The sequence below is a fragment of the Macadamia integrifolia genome, chromosome 10, assembly GCF_013358625.1.
Source record: "Macadamia integrifolia cultivar HAES 741 chromosome 10, SCU_Mint_v3, whole genome shotgun sequence".
Taxonomy (NCBI): Eukaryota; Viridiplantae; Streptophyta; class Magnoliopsida; order Proteales; family Proteaceae; genus Macadamia; species Macadamia integrifolia.
In genome coordinates, this window is record NC_056566.1 from 32,730,804 (window position 1) to 32,756,834 (window position 26,031).

At 38.2% G+C, this 26,031-nt stretch overlaps 1 protein-coding gene across 6 annotated transcripts in view; it reads right to left on the minus strand.

The window, feature by feature from the left end:
• Positions 1-1,729: 1,729 nt before the first annotated feature.
• The window catches only part of LOC122090487 (probable inactive DNA (cytosine-5)-methyltransferase DRM3), a 34,290-nt gene continuing 9,988 nt past the window's right edge, over positions 1,730-26,031 (minus strand). For 3 of the 6 annotated variants that reach the window (XM_042660101.1, XM_042660099.1, XM_042660105.1), the window contains 8 exons: positions 22,352-22,448; positions 21,801-21,847; positions 18,228-18,338; positions 17,007-17,106; positions 9,297-9,367; positions 6,337-6,439; positions 5,565-5,644; positions 1,730-3,344 (listed from right to left, as the gene is read on the minus strand). In XM_042660101.1, the coding sequence (XP_042516035.1) occupies positions 1,926-3,344; positions 5,565-5,644; positions 6,337-6,439; positions 9,297-9,367; positions 17,007-17,106; positions 18,228-18,338; positions 21,801-21,847; positions 22,352-22,448 (2,028 nt within the window). In that variant the 3' untranslated portion in view covers positions 1,730-1,925. The remainder of the gene's footprint in view (positions 3,345-5,564; positions 5,645-6,336; positions 6,440-9,296; positions 9,368-17,006; positions 17,107-18,227; positions 18,339-21,800; positions 21,848-22,351; positions 22,449-26,031) is intronic. The other 3 variants (XM_042660103.1, XM_042660102.1, XM_042660104.1) reach the window with 2 other exon arrangements.

Here is a 26,031-nt window from a genome sequence, read left to right on the forward strand (position 1 = left end):
TTTTTCCATAACCGGTGGAGAAGGAAGAATCCCCTCACCACTAACAATTCGATCTTATGATGGAATTCCTGTGTTCTTATAAACTCATGTCCATATTGGACAAGGTTGAAAAACACCCTTCCTTGACCAAACAGGCTGGATCATTCTTCGTCCACACATGGTGAAGAAAAACTCAGTCTGTTATAGTTGTTTATTTTCTTATGGGAAAATCTGTTTGTGATCAAGATGGTCATTTTTTATAATATCGCCATGCCATTGTATAGAAGGGGAAAGAAAAAAAAAGAAGAAGAAGACTTGATAACAATTCTATTATAAACAATGCACCTTAATCATAAACATTTGTACAAATATATGTATCAACCTACCAATTTAGATAATGCCTCAGAAGTCCTAAGTTTTTATTTATTTATTTATTATTATTATTATTATTTTATGAAGTTAGACTTGGGATTGAAGAAAGGCAACATATCAAAGTTAAACCACCTACTCTGTCAACCAACCATCCGTTTTGGTATGACTCAAAACTTTTCAAGCTTGACATGACCCTGAGGGCCTCCTAATTCATTAAAATAAAATAAATTTAATTTCCATTCCCAAGTTCCCAACCAATTGCAATGTCCTTTCCCCTCCATCAAAGGCAATGTACAACAGAAGAGGGAGAAGCAAAGTAAGGTTGAGCCTCAAGAAATCTTTTTCTTGAGAGAGGGATTCTACACCGCCAATGTGGAGGGAATCACGCCATACCAATCAGGCTGTGAGAATCGATTTCATTAATAGAAGACCATTTCTTACTTGAGAGAGAGAGAGAGAGAGAGAGAGAGAGAGAGAGCAATGCTTTAAAAATCAGAGTCGGATCAGTCGAATCAGCCATGATCGATTCCATTTCTTGATGTTCCAGAGCAGCCGATTCTAAGATTTTTGATACTGGATCGCTGGATTTTCAGATCTAAGGGGCTGATTCCAGGGGAATATGACTCTGGCTGATACTCTGAATTGGAATCAGCAGAGACTGACTGACCCCAATTCAGTTTAAAATCCGAGAGAGAGAGGGAGAGAGGTGCACTGCAATCATAATTTTTGTCCTGCAGAATGCTACTTATACAGAAGTCTTCAATCATTGAGGGCTCCAAGGGTCAATTGAACCCACAAGTTGGTCGTTGGTAAAGCTTATTCAATCAATTTTTGACAATCTACACCATTGACAGGCCCCACCCAAGATGGACCTACGACTTTTCATGGTACCCCAACCTAGTACGTTCCAGTCTCTCTCTAACTGGATATTTCTAACCATAGTAAAAGACAGGTTTAAGTAGATAGTTAAACCTAATTGATGGTTGACACAGCATATGTACTTCCACTAACATGAGAAAGGAAACTTCTCTTCCTCGGCTTCATTTTTTCATTCACACAACCAGATGGTAATCAACATCAATGTAAACAACTGCAACACCAACAATTGGTGCTCCTCATAACTGTCAGAGGAGTAATTGCAGAAGCACTTTCATTTTCATTACCATACTGGCAAAAACCTCACATTCTGCATCACCTTAACAAAATTGGACACACGGATGCACATAGGCAAGAACATCAGATCCTTAATGAAGCAGATAAACTGAATCTTTTCCATAAGTAAAGCACATAAAGTCAACCAACCTAGCTTGGCTTGCAGTGGTAGTGATTCTTTGAAACTAAACAAGTACATTGCAAGCAAACAGATGGCAACAATAAGGAAAGTTGAAAGGGCCTGCTTCCTCTGATTTTCACATCACGAGAACTAGGTCCTGGAATCCAATCAGCTGACTAATTCACTCTTTAACCACCTCAGTTATCGATTATCAGTATTAAAAAAAAAATCCTGATTATCATAAAGATTTCGCATGTTCAAATGTATGTCTGTACATCTGATGAGAGACCAAAACGCTTCCTTATCTATTTCTTCCCATGGAACTCCTTACACGTAGGAGAACACGAACAAATTCATAAAACAATTGGAAGTCCAGTCCTGCAGGATTATCGCCATCAGCCGCCATTTTTGAACTCCCAGAAATGCAACAACACGGGTTTTGACAAATTACGAAGTCAAAACCACCGAATTCTTTGATGAGACTTTCAAGCTTGCTGGTTGTCAGCCTGTGAATGTCTTCTATCTGCAACAGCTTCCCGGTTTGGGCTGTGTTAAGCCACCACTTTTTTAGAATTTTCCTATTCGTTGCTGAAGATTCTACTGAAACAACACCTTTAAGACGAATGCCAAGCCTCTGTAAAGCAACTTCTGCCCCACCAATTCCACTGTAAAGAGATAACATTGTCAGACCACCAGGAAAAATCCGCTTCAAGACAGAGATATGATAGCCAAGCGTGTCTGTCTGGAAACAATGTTTGAGTGATCCAAGTCTTTCATTTGGATCACAGCCAGCCACTAGAGTGTGATGTAATGGGTAACCCAATATGCGTTCAACCTGGTCAGGTTCAATGGGGTTGAGTTTGTACTTGCCTACCCAGATTAAATTCAATGTCTTGCAGTGATGAAGGATGTCCCTTTGCTGTTCCGTTGAAAGCATCCCTTTTGAATCAACTAAGATCTTTCCCAGTCTGTCACATAGCTGAGAAATTCCAGCAGTTTCAGAACTAATGCAGCTTAGTTGTTTCCTAGTGTCCCATGAAGGCCACCATTTCCTTGTATGTGGAATTGCATCTTCAATTGTCATTGGTGGCCTTGGCAGGATGTGAACTCTATTATCATTTGAAAGATTGTGTATATAGCCTTCCTTCCTACTCAAAGCTGAGAAGAACTGAGAATTCACAAACTCGGGCTCAATAAGATACAAATACTGCGATACTCTGGCCCAATAATCATGCGAGACATCCATGACATTTCCATAGAAAAAATAAGGGGGTTTAGCTAACATCTGATTAACACTCGAACACCAGTTAGGTTTAGACTCAAGCATTTCTAATGGTTCTGATGATCGATGGAGCCCTCCCTTAGGCAACGGCATCCGATAACTGTCTACACTGGGTTCCACTATTCTTGCTTCTGGCCTCGTAGAGCCATCAAAAAAAGTTGAGTCATATTCGCATTCATGCTTTGGCTTTTTTCCTTTCCCAATCTTCTCAAAGTTAATTTCATTTGTACGAGGAAAAACATTAGAATCTGATACCTCAGTCTCCTCAATCTTAACTTCTGGAGAGCGTTTGTTGTGTCCTGTCTCTCTACCTAGATAACTCCAGTCAGTTTCCTCAATCTTAATTTCAACATGACATTGGTTGTACTCTGTCTCTCTACCTAGAGATCTCCAATCACTTTCAGTGTGGGAAAAATGCATATCATGAAGGGTTGATTCCTGCACCAATATCAGAGACAGGGCATGCTATTTGGGTTAAGAAACAAAACTATATATAGGAAGAAGGCAGAAAAGCCTACATGTATGAATGAAACTTGAGCATGTTGCACAAAGTGAAGCATGAAACTAGAATATGACACTGATAAACACATGGAATGGGAGCATCATAAGCAAAATTGTGCCAACAAAACCAACACCTTACACCTTATTTCAACCCCCCCCCCTTTCTTTTTTTCTTTTTTTTTGGGGGGGGGGTGTTTGGGGGGTGCATTTTTAATTAAAAATGTTTAGAACTACATTGTGGAAGAACAACTCTTCTGGTCCTCCCCTCTTTCTCCCCACAGGGAAAAAGATCCTTTATTCAGGAAGGTTAAAATTTTTTATTGTCCTGTTGAAAATTGAAATCTATATGAAAGGAGAATTTTATGTAAATATTTTTCTTCCCAATGCAACAAATTACTGTTACTCCAAAACATCCTAATTTATTATCTCTGCTACCCACCATTGAAGATCATAGGAATCCAAAAGATCCAAAACAAAGCTCAGCATAAAATATTCTTTTACTACTTTGTTTTTTCAATCATGGTTATTTAAACACAAATTAATTCATTAAAAGCAATTTCAGCCTGTATCACTTGAGCTTTTCCTAAAATGTTTTCTTGAATCAAAATTGCTTAAAAAATGGGGTTGTCATGAACTCTCTATTTCCAATTAAAAAATTTGGTAGCAAAAGAAGGGGCATCATCTGAAGTAGAACTGTACAAGTCCAGAGACAATCATGCCTGTCAAGAATATTAAGGTACAAAGCCCATGTTGCCACCACAAATTTAACTTTGTAAAAAATCTGCACGTCATGCAATGTAGTGAATTCCAATTAAAGAATGGCATTTAATCTATCAAGCCTAAAGAGCTGATAAAAAAAAAAAATCTACTAAACAGGCATAATAAGGATTTTTTTATTTTATTTTATTATATATATATATATACATATATGGGAAAAGGATAGGTATGCTAGCACATTACCTAGGAATAATGTATGCTAGCGGGATTTTAACCGTTAGATGAAACAAATAAAATCTCATCCGTTCATGTGGCAAGGTCTTACAGAACCTGCCCAATATCGCCGCTCCACGGTATCCTTTGCCATCATACCGTGACCGTGACGCCGAAGAACTTCTTTGGTGAGTTTACGCCGGCGAAAAACTTGACCATGGGCGTCATCTTGATCCGCCAGAACCGCCTCCAACCATGGGCGTCACCTTGATCCGTCAGAACCACCTCCGACCACCACCTTGGATCTGGTCCTGCCCAATAACGTCTTCGGAGTAAGCGAGCTCCACTACCCAGATCTTCCAACAGCGGGAACGATGAGACCCATCGAGAGGCTTGTAGTCTATTCCACTTCCCCCTAGTCCCTTTGTACAAACTCGATGAGATTCCTTCCATTATCGTCTACTTTTGTTCCTATTCGAATAACTCAAATCTTCATTTCTTCCTTTTTAGCACCGAGAGAGAGAGAGAGAGAGAGAGAGAGAGAGAGAGAGGGGTTGGTGTTTCGTGAATGGCAATTGATGACAATCCACTGATGACAATCCATTCGAATAACTCAATCTTCATCAATTGATCACAATCCATTATCGTCATCATTTTCTTGCCCTCCAAGATGTTCATCTCTGGCTACGGCGGTGGTGGAACTGGGTTTGGGATGCGAGTAATTTCAGCCGCCTTGGCAGAGTCCCAAGCTTCGCGAACTTCTCCATAAAATCTGGGATTTCATCCGGGGTTTGGTTTGATTTAAGGAGAGAGAGGAAGCGATCAATGTCTTCGGAGATCTTGGGAAGGATGGAATCGAGATCGGAAGTGGATGAAGAGTCTTCGGTGGTTTCGGGGTTCTCTAGGGTGGCTGTGTCCTTGTTATTCTCGTCGTCGTTGGTGGTGGTGGTGGTGGTGGCCTCTGTAGGGTTGTCGAGAGCGTCGGATTTGGATTCACCGGCTAAGGATTCAGATGCTGGAAAAATAAGGTGTAGCAGCGATGGATTGAAGCTTTGGACCTTTTCTCTCCATCCAACGGTTACATTTAGAATGAACAAATCCTATGACTAATATTCCGCTAGCATTCCTAATTCCTAGGTACTACGCTAGCATACCTATCCCTCTCCCTATATATATATATATATTTTTATAAATAATGCAGTGAATAATTTAAGAGGGAATAAAGACCTTGTCATTTTCACCACAGGTGCTACCAAGTCGATCTGCAAATATTGAGTCAGCAAGCTCACAAACGGGAACTTCTGTACCTGAAAATAGTGAATGATTTAGAAATCTAAGGCAAGGAGACATGCAAAAAAGGAGATGCATCAGTATTCCAACCCCACCACCACTCACCCCCCCCCCTTTTACAAAAAAAGTATATTCCTTGCATATGATGCCATTTTGAATTTAGTTGCCAGTTCAAGCAACTAAGCAAAGAACTAAGAAAAGAACTCTAGATTGTAGGACAGAAACACATGCGTCACCAAAAGTGCTATGCTGTTGCAGTGTGTGAATATGGAATTTGCTCCAATCTTCCCACATCCATACAGCTTCACTTAGGTGCTCCAATCTTCACCTCTTATGTAGATTCCTTGTAAATATTGGATCCTGAATTGCTTTACCATTTTCAAACTGCATCAGTGATCGATTAGAGGTGTTCCTTGACCACTGCCAGAAAAAGAAGTCTTGGCCCGCTTCCAACCACTAAGGATGATTTGAAATAAAAGGAACAGTTTCAACCAAAAAAAAAATAAAAATCAAAGGACCATTAAAATATATTTACAGTTAAACATTAACTGGTTTTATCAGCAATTCCTTTTACTGAACTATCCAACACATGCTACCAGCTTCAAGGCATGAAAGAAGAGAAAGCAAAAGTAAATGCATCAAAGTCCAAACCAGTTGCTATGATTGATCTCATGCTCCTGTTACAGAAAACTATGGTGAAAACACTCACCTAATCTCTCTATAGCTGAAGAAATTTCATTCTCAGAGAAGCCCATTTCAAGCAAACGAAGTGTCTTATCCATAGTCCCAAACAAGGCTTCTGTGGTAATTTCCTGGCAATTTGGACAATAAATTAGTAGCAGGAGCATCCAAAGAATGCTGAAGACATTGAATAATTGATGCAGGAGCGGTTCCTTGGACCAGAACAAACCTGTTTGGGAGCCCAAACTGATGATGCAGGGGCACTTCCTTGGACCAACACAAACCCGTTTGGTAGCCCAGACTGAGATGAACTTGGTCCAAATTGGGTTTGGGTCCAGTAGGATATTTAGGGATTTAATATATATATATATATATATATATTTTGTGCTAACGACAGGTATCCAGGCCTTCGGCCTGACTAGTCCCATGGGCCCATACTAACCTGACAACCGCATGGACCAAGTCGTACCGGGGTTGACTGAGAACCATTTAACTTTCATTGAAAGCGGGGAAGAGCACTAAAGACCCCCGTGTAAGTGGCCCCAAGGAGGTAAGAGGAGTCGAATTCATTTAGGGATTTATTTACTTATTTGAAATTATCTTGTAATCTTTATTTTATGGAAAGTAGGGTAAAGTAGGAGATTGGTTTCTAGGTTGGAGGTAGTTGCCTAGTTTACTACAGTTTCTATTTTAGAATACATATGGGAGTCTTGTTCTTTTCTTATTTATACGCATGTAATGGATAAAGATCATCAGAAGAATGAGAATAAATATTGAGTTTTGGTTTTGAGTGTGCCTGCGTAGCCTGGTAGCTTGGCTGTCATTCCCTCCTCTCTCTGTCACCCTGGTATGATACTAAGATCCCTCCCTTCTTCATTCTCTCCCCTTCTTCCATTATTCTCCTGTTTTTCTATTTCTTCCCTCTAATCTTTGTTACCCCCACCTTCTTTTGAGTTCTTCACCCCATACCCATGATACCTTGTTCCAGTTGTATTAAGAACCCCTCCATCTAAGTTCAACCTTCAATCTCCCTTCCCTTTCTTCATAATCTTGGATTCAGACCCTAGAAACTCAGCCCTGAAAATGACATCTTCTGTGAGTTAAAAATCAAACTCAGATCTGGTTTTCTCTTCTACCGTTAGATCTTATTTCAGGAATTATTTGTTAATTTTCTAAGCTGCAGTTTTGATTGGTCTTTGTGATGATTCAAGAGCCCTGGGAGTAGGCAACATTGTCCCAAAATTTCACCTTGATTGAATGTGATTAGAGAAAGCAATCTTATCTGGAGACAAACCAGGGTACCGCTGGATTCTTGTTCTTTTCCCTGTCGTGGAAGGTTGAACAAGATGGTGATATTATTTTGTATATAACCATAACATTCCTCTATCCCAGAATAGCCCCCTTCATCTGAATATCTATTCTACCCTTAGTTTTTAGTTAATGCCTAGTCTGCCCCTAATGAATAAAAACCAATTCTTTTAGTATCCCTTCCCTTTCATGTCCCTTGGTAACCCTTAAAATTTCTTTTTATTTACCAAACCGCTACTCCCTTTTAAAATCTGGAGTCTTGTTGAGTGGATGGGGCCCATAAGCGATCCAAACCAGGTTTTTTGGAACCCTAGATTGCATCAATAAGATATCCATAAGAAATATATATATTGTTGAAATGACCGTAGTTAGTTTTATTCTTACCTTGGTTAAGTTTTATTATTTACTATTTACTGTAGTAAATGTTTTAAATAGGGATGCTTAGTCAGCGTTATCCTACTTCCCTTATTTGATTTATTATAATCTTCTTATAAATAAGAAAGACCTCTGTCATTACTAACAAGTCAAATCATTCCCTAATCTCTGATTCTCAACTTATATATATATATATATATATAGAGAGAGAGAGAGAGAGAGAGAGAGAGAGAGAGAATAATTGCATATGCAAGTTTCAGATGGGAAAATGGCTTTAAATATATGCCTAATTACATTCTTCAAATTCATGCATATACCACTTAAACATGATGGATACGTTAATGCACCAACAAAACCCACTTGAAGGCAAAGACACTAGACAGACTGAAACCAACTGAAAGATATCAATATCTTTGAACAAAAAACACATGCACACTCCCAGAAAACTCAAAACTCACAGCCCCCAGAAACCACTTCTCTTAACTTGAGTTTATTTTCCAGGGAAGAATGGCACCTCTGCCAATGCATCTTCTCCCTTTCTCCTAAACCTCATCACAACAGCAGCCATCTACATTTTTGGACATTACAACTTGATTCTCTTCCAAGTTTTAAATGAAAGAACATTTTACCCCTTTTATATTGTGATTATTATGATCTTAGCCCATTGTTTCTTCTAAGGGACAAGTTTCCTTAATAACCAATATGGCTATGGAGATCAAAGTTTTGCATGTATCAGATTATGTGAGGTCCAACAGCAATGCCATTCATGGCACCTTCCACACTATGTATTAAATTTCAACCCATCCTGCGGCCACATGGTCAAAAGAGAAATTTGATCACTTTTTTCATTTGATAACAAATAAACAATGGCTTCAATTGTTGTGTAGAAGTAGACACATACATGAGCAATCCAGATGTATCCTTGCTCCATTAGGCTACCCCAAGCATAATGGGCCTCCAAGTCATTGCAACTTGCATGGGTACCCAAATTGTCATTTCAAAAGCCCCATTTATGGGAAGTCTTTAAGAGGTCTCAAGTATAGGGTCAAGGCCAAAGAAGGCAAAGATTGATTAACAGATCACGGGCTATGAAATTCTACTGAATAATAGATTGATTAACAGATCATGGGCTATAAAATTCCAACGAATAATAGATTGATTAACAGATCAGTGTTATGAAATTCCAAAGAATACTTGTACATGCTCTGTATTTCCTTTTCCTTCTACGTTTCTAAAATTCATTAATAGGAGCAAGTTCACCTGAAATGTAAAACAGAATATTAATGAGTTGGATAAGTAGATTACCTTTCCAGAGCTCTCAGTGATTTGAGCGGCAACAATGAAGTCAACTAATTCATTAATAGAAGCACCTTCACCTGAAATGTAAAACAGAATATGAGTCAAATAAGTAGAATTACCATTTACCAATGGTAACAATAAAACAAGAAAGACAAGATCCACTAAACCCAGAAAGATAAGCATAGCCTTGAAAAGAATATCAAAATAGGCTTAACATATTATAGAAGACTGATGCAACTGCAGCCTTAAGATTAGTAGGCATTGATGTCAAGGTGCCGCCTAGGCGTCCAGGCTGTTTCCTGGGTTAAAGGCGACAACACGCCCTGTTGACGGCTTGATGCTTCCCAAGTTTATGCTGATTTATGTTTATTGTTTTATTTTTTTATGAACATGCTTATATTATATTTCTTTGCTTTGTTTATTATGTTTTGTTTTTCTCATATTAGGACATTACTAGCATAATTATATAAAACTTCCATTGCTATATTACATAAAGTCATATACTGCACGCATTGCCTAGGTACCCATTCAATGCCTTGGGTTTTTTTCTATGTTAATAGGCCATCTTGACTGTTCAATCCATATGTGCCGCTGTATGGAGGGTGTTTCTAGGGGAAAGTATGAAGGATGTCTGGGAGTGATAAGTACCACGTCCTCTTTGTAAGTGGAGCAAATGATTACAAGGATAAGTAAGATAAGTAAGCATAGTTACATTTGTACATCACTGATAAAATTACTGCATTACCTTTCTATCATAGACCAAAAACAGAAAGAAAAGAGACTGAAGTTCTAATTCATCCAAGAACTCATAGCTGTGGACTGGTTGGTTTCCCCTGAAAACTAAGCAAAATCTAGGCAAGGCATATGCAGTATCAATTAGGGGTGTCAATTCGTGGCCCGACCCGACTAAATCGACCGGGACCGACCGTTTATAGACCGGCCCGGCCCGGACTGTTTATTAAACGTGTCGGGCTTGAGCCCGGCCCGTTTATAAAAGGTCGGTCTCGGCTTTGCTACTTGGACCATTGGGTGCCCGACCGAGACCGACCGAATAACACCGGACTGAGACCGGCCTATTGTGCACTGGCCTGGCCCGACCCTTTAATGATTGTAGAATACCTATTTTACCCCCCAAATTAAAGAGTAAAAACTAAAAGGTAAAGATATGTTCACATTTTAAATAATGGTTATATTTGGTATCATTTATTGATTTATTGTCATTTTTTTGGGCTTGCATGAGTGAGCTGGAATATAAAAGCACATTTTAAAGAGGGCCCGTTTAAAAATCGGTTAAAGCCTGTTTAACATTAAACATGTTCGTAGCCCAGTTAAGGCCCGACTAAAGCCCGATTAAGGTAGCTCGATTGTAGCCCGAGGCCGACCGACCGAATATAAAGCGTACCATGCCCTCAATAACTAACCCCGATTAGTTAAATGGGCGGACACGGTGCAGCCTTTGAAAGTCTTTAAGCCCGATCGAAACTGGACCGGCCCGACCGGTTGACACCCCTAGTATCAATCCAGTCTGGGTAGAGTCTCCCATAAGTTGGTCGGTTTGGCATGCACTAGCGTACCCAACTTTCTGACTTTGAAAGGGGCCAGCCTTAAGCATGCAAGGTGGTAAGACTTCTTGGCTAAGTTCGATATGTGTATCGAGTATAAGCCAGGATACACGAATCTAGTGGCTGATGCGTTAAGCCAGAAAGCAGAGCTTGAAGCTATCGGAGAGAACTGACACATCTGCCTCAAAGCACAAATGTGAAGTCCCACAAGACAACTCTTCCTACATAACTCCTGCAGCAGCTGGAGCTTAGCAAGGATGCCATCCATTGCTTTCAAATGGAACTTCACCACAGGCTTCTTTCTCTGTGCCGTCTTCCTGTTCAGACTAGAGGTTCCAGCTCGAAACCCTAAGATAAAAGCCCTTGGCCCCTTACTATACACTAATCTCCCGACTAGTTGTCCCACTGCAGGTAGAGATAGCCACCTGTCTTATTGCAGCTTCTCATTCATTCAACATATTCTGTTTGCTCCCTGCTTAAAAGAAAATGCCCCAACATGCACCAGCCTTAGACAATAAAAACGCCTTGCATGCCAGAACATAACAGACAAACAGTAATTCCTGCATGGCTTCACTTGCTTACGAACTAATTCTTCCCCTGATTCTGCTAGCTATGAAACAAGATCGATCGTAAATAAATTTTTTCTCGTGATTTCTCACAATTAAGGAAGACGGTCCAAAAGAATACTTCGTCATATCATTTCAACTCGCCCAATTTGAATTGGCTCGATGAACAAGTCATCCTACCACGACAGTCTCTTTGCTTTCGATGAAGAAGGGGGCCCACCTTCCATTTCTACATCTAAGATCCGACTTGTATTTATGATTATGGGTCTTTTAATCAGTTCGAAGCGACGAATCTAGGTCCCCATCAAGCCAAGCCAATGGAATTACCAAAGCCATGATGGGAGCTCTCGACTGCTCATCAAGGAGGAAAGTGCAATTATCACAATATGGGCACCCCTCATCAGTGTAAAACTTCTTGCAATGCCTCCTTTTATAAGACCTCTGGGTCTCTCCACCCAAACCAGAACTAATAATTGGAATCTGGTTTTCTTCCCTGGGCTATGAAGACACACCTCATTCCTCCTCTTGGGCTGCCACAATTTCTTGCCAACTGGGAAGAGGCTTCCAAAGCTCTTCAATCCCATGAGCAAAGTTGCAGTTAGTAATATAGGGACAACTCCCTCCATGAAACTTAAAGCTAAGTTAGTCTTGAAGAACATCCCAATCTCTTTGGATCGATCATGGTCTCTGCTTAACCCACCTCCGTGGGAATCTCTTCTAGTTTTCTTGTTTGGAGGTTCACTCCCAGATCGTGTTTGAGATTGCCTTCCATCATGATTCGAAATTGAAGGAGTGTTAGCAAAGGCGTCTCCATTCCAAGCTCCATTATCATCCTCGGTAGACCAAATTGCTTGGTTACCTAACCCTAGAACCCAATTGTCTGCACCACCACCGCTGCTAGGGATTTCCCAGGGGTTTCAAGGATCATTTTCCCAACATCTCCACCGTAATCCATAATCAGAAGATACCCACCACCAAATCTAATTTCTTTCAGAGAAAGAAAGGATTTTTTTTTTAAAAAGAAGAAAAGCATTGAGACTCGAAACCCTAATTCATCATCTAAGGGATGAGAAAAAAATCCACCACCAAGGGAAACGAATTCAAATGATCGAAATGTAAGAAGATGAGCAGTTTTGGAACCTCTGTATCCATAAATTCAAGTAATTTTGCAAATGGGTCTTTGACTGATACCTTGAGTCCTTAATTAACTCAACAACACACAGTTTGAACCATAAATTCTCAAATTCTTGCCTCCTTCACAAAAACGTTTTAGCAGAGCTTAGAGCTACCTCCTCCTCAGGGTCCTAAATCTTGGGTTTCAACTGGGCCAAAACTGAAATTTTGGTCAAAACCTATGAAATTTTGAGGAAACAAGGAACTTTTTCCTGGCTTGGTAGAAACCATGATGTGTCTGATTTTTTGTGTACAACCTATTTTTGACATTTTAAACCTAATCCATGAACTAGTTTCCCAAAAAAAACACCCAAGATGGTACTTGTGGTTTTGACCCAAGTTCACTAGTGTATGCTAAGTACATTGTGCATTAGCCTAAATCTAGATATAACTTGCACACTAGAAATGAAAATAAGCTATTAAACAAACAAAACATATTTAGATTTCCAGAACAACCATCACCACTCAATTCCAGGTGGCTCCAATCCACGAACTACGTACCACTGCAGATGTTGTAGCCTGGTCCTCTAAATGCAACACATATGAGTGCCATTACATGTTTTCGGCCCAACTTTTTGAAAAAGGGGGTTTAGCTTTAAGCTCCAAGTGCTCTTCTATAGGTAGATCTCCTTTGATAATGCAGGATATAGGAGTATAATGAAGGATTTTGTCACAAAAATGATTTTTTTTTTTTCCTTTAAAGAGGTCTCCATGAAACAGTGGAAACTAGAGTCGAAACTTCAGTAACATACCTTATTTCCCATGAAACAAGGTATGTTAAGTCGAAATATCATCGGATCATAATGAAATGGGTCGAAACCAGGTACACTGTAATTTCGGTACCTGGTTTCGTCTCGGGTTGGGTCAAAACCACCAAAATGTGCGAAAATTTGATAGAAAATTTCCGAGATTTAGAACAATGCTCCTCTTATATGTGTTCAGCAAGCATGAGAGCTCAAGAAAATCAATGGTGAAATACAAGGAGGGAGACAAACGCCAGATCGTGGAAGAGAGACCAGATAGTACCAGCATCCACAACTAGCACTGGGGCAAGGTTGCAGGACAGGGTGGGGGCGGGTGGGATTGCAAAAGAAGAAGAAGAAGGGCAAGTGGGGTTGTAGGAATAAGAAGAAAAGGGACGGGGGATTGCCTTTCTACTAACAAAATAAAATGACTATTTTTCCCCTAAATTTTGGGACTTGTGAGCATATGCTCATTAAAGTGTCCACCTAAATGATCAAAAACGATTTTTGGCCATATGGATTTTGTATTCTACTGATTTTTTTCCTTTTTTAAATAGAAATGGGGTCCATAATAATACCAAACACACAAAAAAAATGTGTTTGTGTCAGAAAAATAAAAAGAAAAATGATATCAAAGAGAGCCTAAGCAAGATGATCTCACAATGAACTCAAAGCAAGGTAAAAAAATTACAAGGTTTAAATCCCACAACAAACTCTAACCAAGAAGCTTGCATTTATCCTTCATTCAGTAAGAGGAGCTTAATTCGAAATTTGATTAACATTTAAACCTTCTTTTCTGCTTCCCTATCTTCTTTGTCCTTCTCCACCTCTCCTTTCTACATCCTATTTCCCTCCTTTTCTCCCTCTGATTCTTATAACATGTGACTTTTTTTTCTTAACTTCCTACCTCCCAATTCTTTCAAATTTTTTCATTTCTTCTGTTTTCTTTAGGGGGAGGGAGGTGGTGGTTTTGTTGGCAGTTCACTTATTTTTCCTTCAACCCCACTGTATGTTATCTTTGTCATGTTCTGCTTACATCTCTTTATTCTCACTTTTGAGGGTCTCCGAATGGGCTGTTGGGCTGGAATTTTCCAGATGAAGCATAGTCATCGAAACATACTTGGACCAGAAGAGCAGTAGTCTGGTTCAATTGGTGGATCAACCAATGTTATTCCAATGTCTGCATAATATATTTAGGAAGAATATATGTTAAAAAAATAAAAAAAGAAGAAGAAAGAAAGAAAGAAACAAACAAACAAACAAAAATGGCCTCCAGTCCATTTTGAACATCTTAGTTAAGATCTCACCCACCAGAGCGCATGATATTATCCATCAGCACAGAGTGTTCTTCAAAACTATGGGATCCCTTGGGACTTTCTTAGGCTACCACAAGGAAGGATAAAAAGGTGTCAAATTTTTACCAAACTGTGTGCTGTGACATGTATCGACACAGATGTCCTAATTCCTGACTTGATCATGGAGCAGGTTGGTTTGGGGTTAGGACACCCTGACAAAATTCCCAACCTGCTTAAGACCAAAACAAGCCCTACATCTACTAGAGAGCTAGTTAATTCGCCCAAACTGTGTGGCATTGCAAGGCTTCAGTTGGTATTTTCGACTTGATTGGTGAAACAAGTAATGGTTAAGTTTTCCCAGCACATGCTTGGTCAGCTGGCAAAACAAGATCTCTCACAGCCCTTAGATCATTGAAGCCCTTTCTCTAAGCATGGCTCAAGATCTCGGCGAGATCTCGCTATTAACTCATTTTTTGGCTTGGCAAGATGAGAGCACAGATGATATATAAAATGTACAATACCTTGGTCGAGATCTCAGTGAATATCTCGATCATGACATGAACTCGAGACCAAGTCACATGTGGTATATACAGAATTTCAACCCTCGACTCGACCCAACTTGGCATAAGCCACATAACTCGACATCTCTCTCCTATCTCTCCCTGCTGTGAAGAAAAAAATGAACTTTTGTTGGTTTTCTTTCCAAATCTCTCCTCTACAGTGTAGATTAACAACTTCAACACTTGGAGATTTGAAATTATCACTTCATAATCAACCTTTGGATATTCTTTCCTCCTCAAGAACAGTTTTAGGTAAAAACAACTTCTCAAAACCCTTTTTTTCATAGAAACATGGTCGCTGGTCGGTTGTTTTTATTGTGGATTAGCCTAGGCCTAGGGTGAAGGGTCCGAAGTCAAAGTACCATTTTGCGTTTGATTTAAAAAGCCAAGGTTTCCACTACATTTAGAAGGCCTAAAATATGGTAATGAGTAATGACAAAAATTCTGAGGCAAAGCCCATATGGCCACCGAGACCAACCGTCAAGATGACCAGGGAAAAAAATACCAGATATCGGCGATCTCGGATCTCAGTATTTTGGCCCAGTGAAACCTGGGGCGAGATTGAGATCTTAAACCTTGTCTCTAAGTAGACAAGAAGGTATTAACAACAAATTTAACTTCAACCCAAAGAGGGGAATATTTGAAAAGAAAAAGAATCATATATGTTCCTACTTATTTCCAAGGTCGTCACCCAGTAACAGAAAAACAGTGTGAAATACCAATGAAAAAATTAGCATTTGCTCTGACTAATATCTTCTGTTGCATACAAATCCAGCAAAATGACCAAAGTTAAGAAATAATGCAAATTTGAAAAGGCAAAAATATTTTGAAAAGCATCCACTGATGCCCATATTTTCATAATTGCCTAGTTTTATTGATGCATAGTCTAGTATACACTGCACAAGTAGCTAAATTCATCTTAAACACCTTATAATAGCTTAATATCCATTCCAGCTTTAAAAAATAGGAATCCACAAACACCATGCTCTACCACTTTCCAGTAATTGGTCTACTGATCTACAGATTGATAAAAAGGAAGGCAATAAGCTAAGTCAAGAGAAACTGGATCTCAGGGCCTCTTGGCTCTCATGATCCGATTGTTCTAAGGGCATGGCATGTTACGAGCAGGCGATCTTTGAAAAAAGAAAGGAGCTTCTCAGTCAGGCGGGTAGACTTTCTATTCGGACCCCACATCACACAAATGTCTGAATCTGAGAAGATCTGATCCAAAGGGGGTCATATTTCAGAGCTGATCTGGGAGCAACATCTATTACGGAGCGATAATGATAAGGAATCATCTCTTGAGCACAACTGACATAAGCTTAGAGAAAAAGTGCGAGGAGTGCCTTGAACAAGAATGAAACGTGGGAACTCCTTCTCTGTCCTAAAGATCTAAAGACCATAACATGTAAATGGGTTGACTGAGGTCATTGAAAAATTTAAGTGATGCAACATCAAGAACGAAAGGGCTCTTCTTATTAAACATCAGAAAAAAAAACACCACAACAATAGACGACTGAAGTTATTTGTAACTGCTCATCATGAAATTCTTCACGCAGACAAATAAATATTCCCTCTGTCCCCCAAAGACTTCCCTCATTGGAGTTTTTCAGTGTCCCAAATTCTTTGTTCATTGTACCACACTAACATTTATTGCATATTATGTGTTCTATTCAAAAAAGAAAAAGAAAAAAAAGATGAATGAACAATGAAGAGATTACTAGAGGATACTATTGTAACAAAATTTAACATAGACCTAAACTTCAAATATGCAATAAAATCACCCAAGAAATCAACTGCGGTAACAGCTTACACACCAAGCCTATGAATTGCAGACTCAACATCATCCATGGAGAAATTCATCATTAATAAGGAAGCCCTTTTGTCTTCATTAAACTCAGCTGACACATTAAGTTCCTGTCGGATACATGAGAGCAGTCATTTAAAAAATAAATAGATAAATAAATAAGTAAAAAATTATAACACAATTTAAATACAAACTATGCAACTGTGATAGCTTAAAAGAGTGCAATCCGCATACAAGCTAAGGAATCATCACACCAAGAAATTACATGCTATGAGAATTAAATACAACTGCGCAATAATGGAAGTATCAATACCCTGATTTCAATTCCCTATTTCCCTTTCCATTAGTCACATTTAGTAATTTCAACAACTATGTAAATAATTTTTTTTTTAACTAGCACCACTGTATTTTTATAAAATTTGTCTGGATAAGTATTTAGATTATGATGTAACTGAGTGTACCTTTTTTAAAATTTATTTTCCTACATTCCAAGGAAAAGCAAAAGATCAATGGAATTCTCAAAGAATACAAGTACTTTTTCAAAAAATTTCAGACATAAAATTCATAACTGATTTATAATCATTCAAGAAATAATGTATTGCTACCTCCACATCTCTCTCCTCCCCTTATCTAAATTTTCTCAAACTCTTCCCAACCACTCAAAAAGACACAATGAGGGGTCAAAGGCTGCATTTTAACAATGGCTCTTGCTCCCACTCTAACTCAATGTGCATTCCAGTTTCGACCTAAATTTCTCTAGCTTGCTCACTTGAGGTTTTCCCAACTCCCTCTTAATACTTCCCTCCCTCCTTATTAAAAAAGATATGGGACTGAGTTCCCTGTCCGGCTGCATAGCATATGCTGGTGCCTCCTCATGTCTATTTCTCTCCTACGACAAGGGGCAGATAATGTCATTTCATAGGAGCGAGGAGAGAAATAGACACAGGGAGACGCTAGCATACAGTATGCAGCCTGGCAGCGTTCTTTCTCCCAAAAAAATATAGTAACTCCTGTATAATTTAATAACAGATGTAGGTAGACCAATACACTAGGTAAGTCTAATTTTGCCCATAACCCTTTCTGATTTAGTACGTAAATGATATACTTAAAAAAAAAAATTCCTGTCTCGTCATGGTTCAATTAGCATGTAGTAATGGGCAGAATGTGTTACCTAATGCTTTAAATAAAAGAAAAGAAGCAGAATTGTCACACAGATAAGTTACCTACTTACCTCCATATCATTATCATCGGTGGCACATTCAGGAGAGCTAACACCATTGCTGCAGCTACTAAACAAGGCATCAAGAGAATCTGAGGATTCAGAACTTGATTTTTTAAGTGCCTGATTCATGAAAAGCATAGCAACCATTATCTGCCAAAATTTATTAAAAAAGGTAACAATGTCCAAAAGATTATATGACACCAATACTAACCATTCCAAGATTATACAATTAAATACTGTTAAGAGTATATGAGAGCAAGTGTCGGTTGGAGGGCTATGAGTGACCATAGACCTCCATACCGTGGGATTACATTTTATATATCTTTGTTACAAATCTTTACAAATACCAAATTCAGTATATATGTTCCCAGAACGCAGTTTCCCTTCACATTCAATATGTGGTTGAAACATAACAACCACCCAAGTCTTCTATCGCAATAATGATCAATATATCAATATTAAAGAATTATATAACAAATTTTAGATCTACAATCATTCAGTAACCGTACTCATCCAAACAAGAGGACGAAAGACAGGCATTTCCCATCTATGTGTGTTAGGGTTCATTTGTCTATTCCGGAGTGAATAGTAAACAAGTATACAGCTACATCAGAACAATTATGAATATCAGATCATAAAGCTCACACAATTAAGAATCCCAGGAATTAAAAATGTTTCATCACATCACAAAGAAAACAGACCCTACAAAAAAAGATTGACTGTCCCTTTTTTTTTTTTTTTTCCTTTGAAAGAATTTAATTTGATTCAATCCAAGTTTTTTTTTTGGAGCAAAAATAATTAATCTTCCCAAATGAACTCCAATAGAAGGAGATCCTGAACAATAAAGCCTGCTTCCGACTCTAAAGTTGGCATATCTAAAACTTCAACTAAACTATAATAAAATTACAAGTTACACCATTGCACTCCATCTAGGGCCACAAATTCCATTATATCATAAGCTTCACTTCTTCCTTGCTACTTCAACCCAAACCAACTTTGGCCTTTCCATGTCCATTCAACACCATCAACATGCACCAATCAATGCTCTCCCAATGTCAGTTGGTATCAATGATGCATCTAATAACTAATAAGGTATGCTATTGCTACTAATGAAATTGTATTCTAATAACTAACAATATGCTTAAACATTTAGTGCTTTGGTGGGCAGGAGAGATCATTATATATGTGCTGCGGTTAAGGAGGTTTCTTGGAATTTAGTTATACTTAGGTATAGTTAATAATAACTAATAATATGCTAAAACATTCAATGTTTGGTGAGCAGGAGAGGTCATTATATATGTGCTGTGGTTAAGCACATGTTTCTTGAAATTAATTTATAATTAACTATATTTACCTTGTTAGAATTCATCATAGAGGGCCCATTATACATAGCTTTGAAACTGGAAAAAAAAAAAAACATAAAGAAGAGGAGTCATTAACAACACAGCCGCAGGTTTTTCTTTTCCTCCTTTTTCTTGGCATACTAGAGACATCAATGACAAATTCCATCAGTTCAACCAGACAATGCATAAAGTCTTAGGGAAGTTCAAGCATTCTTACAAAAACCAGTTCCTCCTCAAGGAAGCATAAAAACAGATTGACCGAGTTGTCTGATCCAGTTTCAAAACTGTGATGGAAACCCCGTTTGACTTGAGAAAGTGTCTTAAGTTTTGAAGATTTTTAAACATAATCTTCAAAGAAAATTGGAAGACAAAGTTCCAAAGTCCCAAAGTTTTGGTCTGAATCAGAATCAGAGCACCTCTCTGAGGAACTGCTTCCTCTGCTTCATATTCTACAAGTCCGATTTGCATAATCAAGTTCCCGGTCAAATATGGGTTTAATAAGAAAATGAAGAAACTAATTCCTTCAACACTCAATAGGAAATACAGAGATGCAGTCAAGAGTCAAGATTTCCCGATTGGGTGTAGAAAGTACAGATTTTGGATCAGGTTCTATAGGCCTTGGCTACTTGTTTATGGGTTCTTTGTTGTAACGGGCTATATTTATAAGCCCATATATGGGGTTGTAAATCTGCATACAGGAATAGTAGTAATAAGAGTCTCAGCTTGCTAAGTTAAAAGACTCAGAGTTACATTACGATACTTATTAGCTAGATAGAGTTCTGTTTTGATTCTATTAAGTCAAGCCAGTATACGAGAGTGATTAGGAATCCTTTTTGAGTCAGTTTAGGAAATTTAAAAGGCTATGTAAAGAGCAACCCAGTGCACAAGGCTCCTGCTACTACAAGGTCTGGGAGGGGCAAATGTACACAGGCGCAGCCTTACCCCCTACTTCGTAAGTGAGGCTGTTTACGTGCTTGGGTGCCCGACGATGGCTCTTTGTGGTGTGGTGGTAGACATGTTTGTGCTCGGAGTGGGAGTCACTTGCCTTGTGACGTTCCTTCATACATCAATATGCAAAAATGAAGGGGTCCATGTCTACTTCTAGAAAACCATGAAAAGCTTAAGGGCTACCATGAGGAGAGGTGTGTGCTTCATCCCCCTTGGTTATTGACGAAGACCACAGTTAACGGAAGGCATTGCTGTGGCGCATTGGTGCAAAACCAGAGGCTTTGTCTTACGATGCTACTAGCACTTGCTATGCAAGGGTGCCACAGTGACACGTGAGTGGGGGACATAGCACATCCTGTGTGACAGTTACGATTGGCATGTGAGAGTGAACCATAGGCATGACCAACTTGCAGTTGCACGGAGGGCATAGTTGTCAAGGCCTAGGCGACGATTAGGTGTCCAGGCAGCCTTGTTGGAGTCTAGGCTATTGTTGCTTTATTGAAGGCGCAACACTTATTTATGTCAAATATCATTTAAATAAATGACCGTTATTTTATTTACTTAAGACATTATTCATAAATAAACAAATACCCCTATTTGAATCCAATAAAAAATAGTTTAAAAATCAAATTCTAAAAGGATAACAAGTCAACCCCCCAATCTAAGAACAAAAAATGAATTTTTTGTTTTGTTTTTGTTTTGTTTTTGTTTTTTTTGTTTTTTTTTTTTTCAATTCTAAAAAATTTCATAAATTTTATCATGGTAAAACATTGCAAAAAATCAAAAGTCCGATAAAATAATCTTTTGCTTTGATATCCATTAAAATTATTTTCATTTAGGCAATTTTAACACACTCACGCACTTTAAAATAAATTTGACCAGAACATAACTTTGTCATCAAAAATCAGATTTTTAAGTAATCTTAGACTTGTTGGAAAGTTGGTTTTATGCTCTACCTAATACAAAATGTCTCATGTAAAAATAAAATCATTTGACCAGTCAAGCTTATTATAGAATAAGAACATTTCTCCAAAATGTTGATTTTTTTATGAATTCATGTAACTTAATGTTGATTTTTGATGATTTGATGGTGCTCAGTGGCTTAATGTAGATTTTTGATGATACAAGGTATATATATATAGCATACAAAATGAAACTTATGTAAGTTTCCGGTCTTCTGCAATTAGGATAAGAGAATAACCTTTAAGATCTCAAACTAGGAAAACAAAGAATAATATAATGAATTATGATCAAGCTATTAGGAAATTAATGGTGAGCAATGTTCACTTACAGATTTCGCAAATAGTGTCTCCAACAGTAAATCCATATTTTCATCGCCTACATTTAGAAGGAATTGATCTAACCATCAATAAACCACTAACCAAAACAAAAGATGGACTTATGAATAAACTGTTAGAAGGTAAGCTAATGTCAGGCATACTTCAGTGGGATTCAACCTGAACCCATCTGACCACCCAACCCAATTCTGGTTCAGCTATCCTTTTCTAACTTCTGGATAGGCTTGGGTTGAAGCCAGGGGCATCCTGAACAGCACAAGCTTGATGATATGATAACTTCACAAGCTTGATGATATGATAACTTATGTTATTCCACAAATTTGTATATAAATCAGAACTCAAAGAACAATCATCTAATACATGAAACAGACTCATGAATTCATGTCTCCAAATGCTTAATGTAACTGTCATTAACTTAATTTATAATGATATCCAAGTCTATCCCAATGCTACCTTCCTGGGTTGCACAGTGTAAAAGCCCTATATCGCACATTTAAACAGATAGGAATTAAATAAGTTCCCAAAGTGTCATCTACTTTTGTACCATTTTCCTCAATCACTTTGTCAACTAGAGTTGGTGAAAACCCCATCCCTATAAAGTACGATTTTAAATTGCTCCCGGACGAGCTCGCATGATTTCCCTAGGATCATATAAGTAAATACAGTCAGCAAATTATCTGGAATTTAAAGTTATATCTAAACAATTAATGCAACTACAAAAGACAAGCCATTGGTGTATCTGAAAAAAACATGGCTAAAAGAGCTCCCTAAGAAATGGGAACTTGCACAAATCACTATTTCAATATCAAATATATGGTAAAATCCTAAAATAAAATAAACCAGGCAGTGGCTTAAAAAATAACGGATATACTTATCCCAATAAGTTATATATAAGTCAGAATATCATCACAACAAAGATAAATTTTAAAAATAGAAACCAAACACAGAAATTAACAGGAAAATCTCTGCATTATTGGGGAATATATAAGCAGTTGCTCAATCTGCAAATGGCATATTTATCTCATGGACCAAATTGCTTTTGGAGATTGTGGTCATACTCCTTGAACAGGTATTAGTTTTGGGGAGGTGTATGAGGGAAATAGAAAGAATATTATGGGAAGAATAAGACTTCCAGAACGTGTTGAGATATGTGGCCATCATGAGCTAGAGTCAAGGTTCAAGAACTCGTTTTGTTTTGGTGTTTTGGTGGTTTCAAGACCACCGAAATACCAAAATTTCACTGAAATGGTGTACTTTTTCCCATGTGTTTCGTTGGCCATTTGGTGGGGCTAATGGCTGAAGTGGCCAAAATTAGCGAAATGAAATGATTGAGATGATCGAAATTTGGACAAAACAGTGCATTTTCTAGGCCGAAATGAGCGAAATTTCGAAACAAAATTACCGAAATTATGTACTTTTATATTTCGTATGGCATTTCGTCTCGGTAAAAAAAAAAATACTGAAATATCCGAGATTTCAGCGAGTTTTCGAACCTTGGCTAGAGTGAATAGACATTACTCAAAGATGAGCTTTCATCAATTAGCAGCTATACAATTACGAGACAAGAATGCTCATACAGGAAAAATATTTATTATCTGCCTATCACAGTATCACACACACAAAAAAAAAAAAAAAAAAATCCAGGATTCCAGCTCAGAGTAAAAAAACTTAACAATGATAAAAGATGGTGTATCAACAAGGACACTTCATTTTTTTAAACTTCTGCCCAATTAAACATCCCAAATACAAGCCCATGTTGAACAGTGATGCTCATCTTTTGAATATAAGCGTAAATCGAAAGCAGGTCCCATGTCCTTGGTAGCTGGGAAATAGCTGTGTGAACATGTATTGTTCACACCTACTGGTTACTAGACATGGAAATATTTTAGAAGAAAAAAAATGAATGACCTCACTTCATAACGGTTCTCTAATCCAGTTCAAAATCCATTAGTATTGCTTAAAAATGGTCCACATCAATCTTTACAATAAATGAACCCTTCACACAAAGGTGCTAGAGTAGGTAACCACCGAAGGTTGATGGATATCATTCTGGAAAATTACAAAAACTCAAAAGAATATAACCCTAGAATGTCTCCAAGAGAAAAAAGGAAAGTAAGCAAATACTAGAATTTTACAATATAGGCATATAAAGTTTCAATATTACTTAAGGGATTATCAAAATAAGCAATTAAGCATGACTTTGCATCATAATTTTTAAACCCAAAATCGGCATCAAAACAAAAAGGGATCCGATTCCAGTTTTAACCAGTCAAACTGTGATTTAGTGAAATAAAAATAACAGAAAAAATAGTAAAGCAATAAGCAACAATTACTTGGTGCAACAGTTAGCACTCTTTTACCTTGGTTGTGGTGATGTGGTCTTGAATCTCTACACACATAATCAATATCAATTTTTTAACAAGGTTCTTCATATGGTCTTTATTGACCCCCGGAAAAAGCATATGACAAAGTCCCTAGAGACTTAATCCAGCATGTTCTAGTGAAGAGAGGGGTCTCGAGTAAATATGTGGATGTAATTAAAGATATGTATGAGGGCATGGTGACTAGTGTGAGCCCTGTGGGAGGCTAGGGCAAGGAATTCCCAATTACGATTGGGTTATGTAAGGGATCAGCCTTAAGCCCTTATCTGTTTGCGTTTATCATGAATGAGTGGATGATTTAACCAAGAACATTTAAGCCAAGGTCCTGTGGTGTATGCTCTTCGCCGATGATATCATTTTGGTGGATGAGACAAAAGCAGGGAATTCATGCTAAGTTAGAACTATAGAGATCAACCTTGGAAATAAGAGGCTTCAAGATTAGTAGTAGAACAAAGATGGAGTATTTGACATGTAATTTCAGTCACTCTAACTCTCATCTCTCATCTTTCATTTTTCATTTTTCATTTCTCTTTACTCATCACATTTCTTCCCTCATTTCTGCATCCCTTCATCCCCCCTTTTTTGTTTGGACCTCAGTTTTCCTTACTTTGTTTTGCATGGATCCATGTATCCGACCCCATTAAGTTGGGACAAGGCTGAGTTTGTTGTTGCAGCAAACAGAAAATAGAAGGTGCACGCTTTCTAGAGGCGTTGGCCTCAGATAATCAGATTGCCAAATGTACCTTGAAACCATAAATCATCATAGGAAAAGTTAGTTGCCTTTCCAAATTCGATTCATTGCCAATTGCCCATGTCCAATCTAACACCTCAAACGAAGTTCTGCATGTTGGTCATATGCCCACAATAAGCTCATACCCACCATCAATGAGGTTCCACATGTTGGTTATTATGTGTTGATGTATACAGTGATGCTGCCATTCCCTAACAGTTCGAGCTTTTAGGTAAAACGGTAGCGAACATGGTATCACAGCAAGAAGGTCTAGTGTTCGACTCCTAGGAAATACATTGGAAGAGTTTTCTCAACATTTCTCCCTTGGTGCAGTGCGAAGGAAATGCCACCTGAGCTCCACATGCAAGGACCATCGAATCTTGGCTTGTATGTGCGGGGCAGCGTTAATGTATCTTTCCTAACAGTTCAAGGTTTTAGGTGAAACAGTTGCGAACATTATGCACCTCCATAAACTTGTTCAATAGCTAGTAGTTGCAGGGTGAACCAATCAGCAGCTTTGTTTGCATTTATCAGGGCATTAGATCCAATGAAGTAAAGACCTGCTTCTCCTAACTTAGTATTTCCATAAAGTAAATTTATTTTGCCAAAATTCTTGGGAAACATCCGCAAAATAAGAATATTATGTCAGCAGCAACAAATATCATAAAAAATTCAATATTTTCTATTGAGTTTAGTGCCTAGTGCTAAACTCTAAAACCAATTGGGGCCGATATGGGTATTTTGGGTCCCATCGACTCCCATATTTCTATGATGTGGCTTTTCTTGTAATTGGGCAATGGGGGTACTATTGTCTTTTACTTTCAGCATTATTTTAATATAAGTAAAGGACTAAAACCTGCGATCAATCTATTCTGGTATGATCGTAGGTCACTCCTCTCTTTTGGGTGTCTCTTTCGATTGCATCTCTCTCTCTTCTCTGCTCTTTTCTTCTTCTGTTATTTCCTCTATTTCTCTGTTTTGATTACAGGTTTCTAGGATTGTAACATGGTATCAGAACCTCTGTGATCAAGCCTAGGGTTTATACATTCCTCTTTGTTGTCTTCCGCTAACCTCTCTGGTGTGCAGCCGCCTACTGCTGCGTTTGCTATGGCG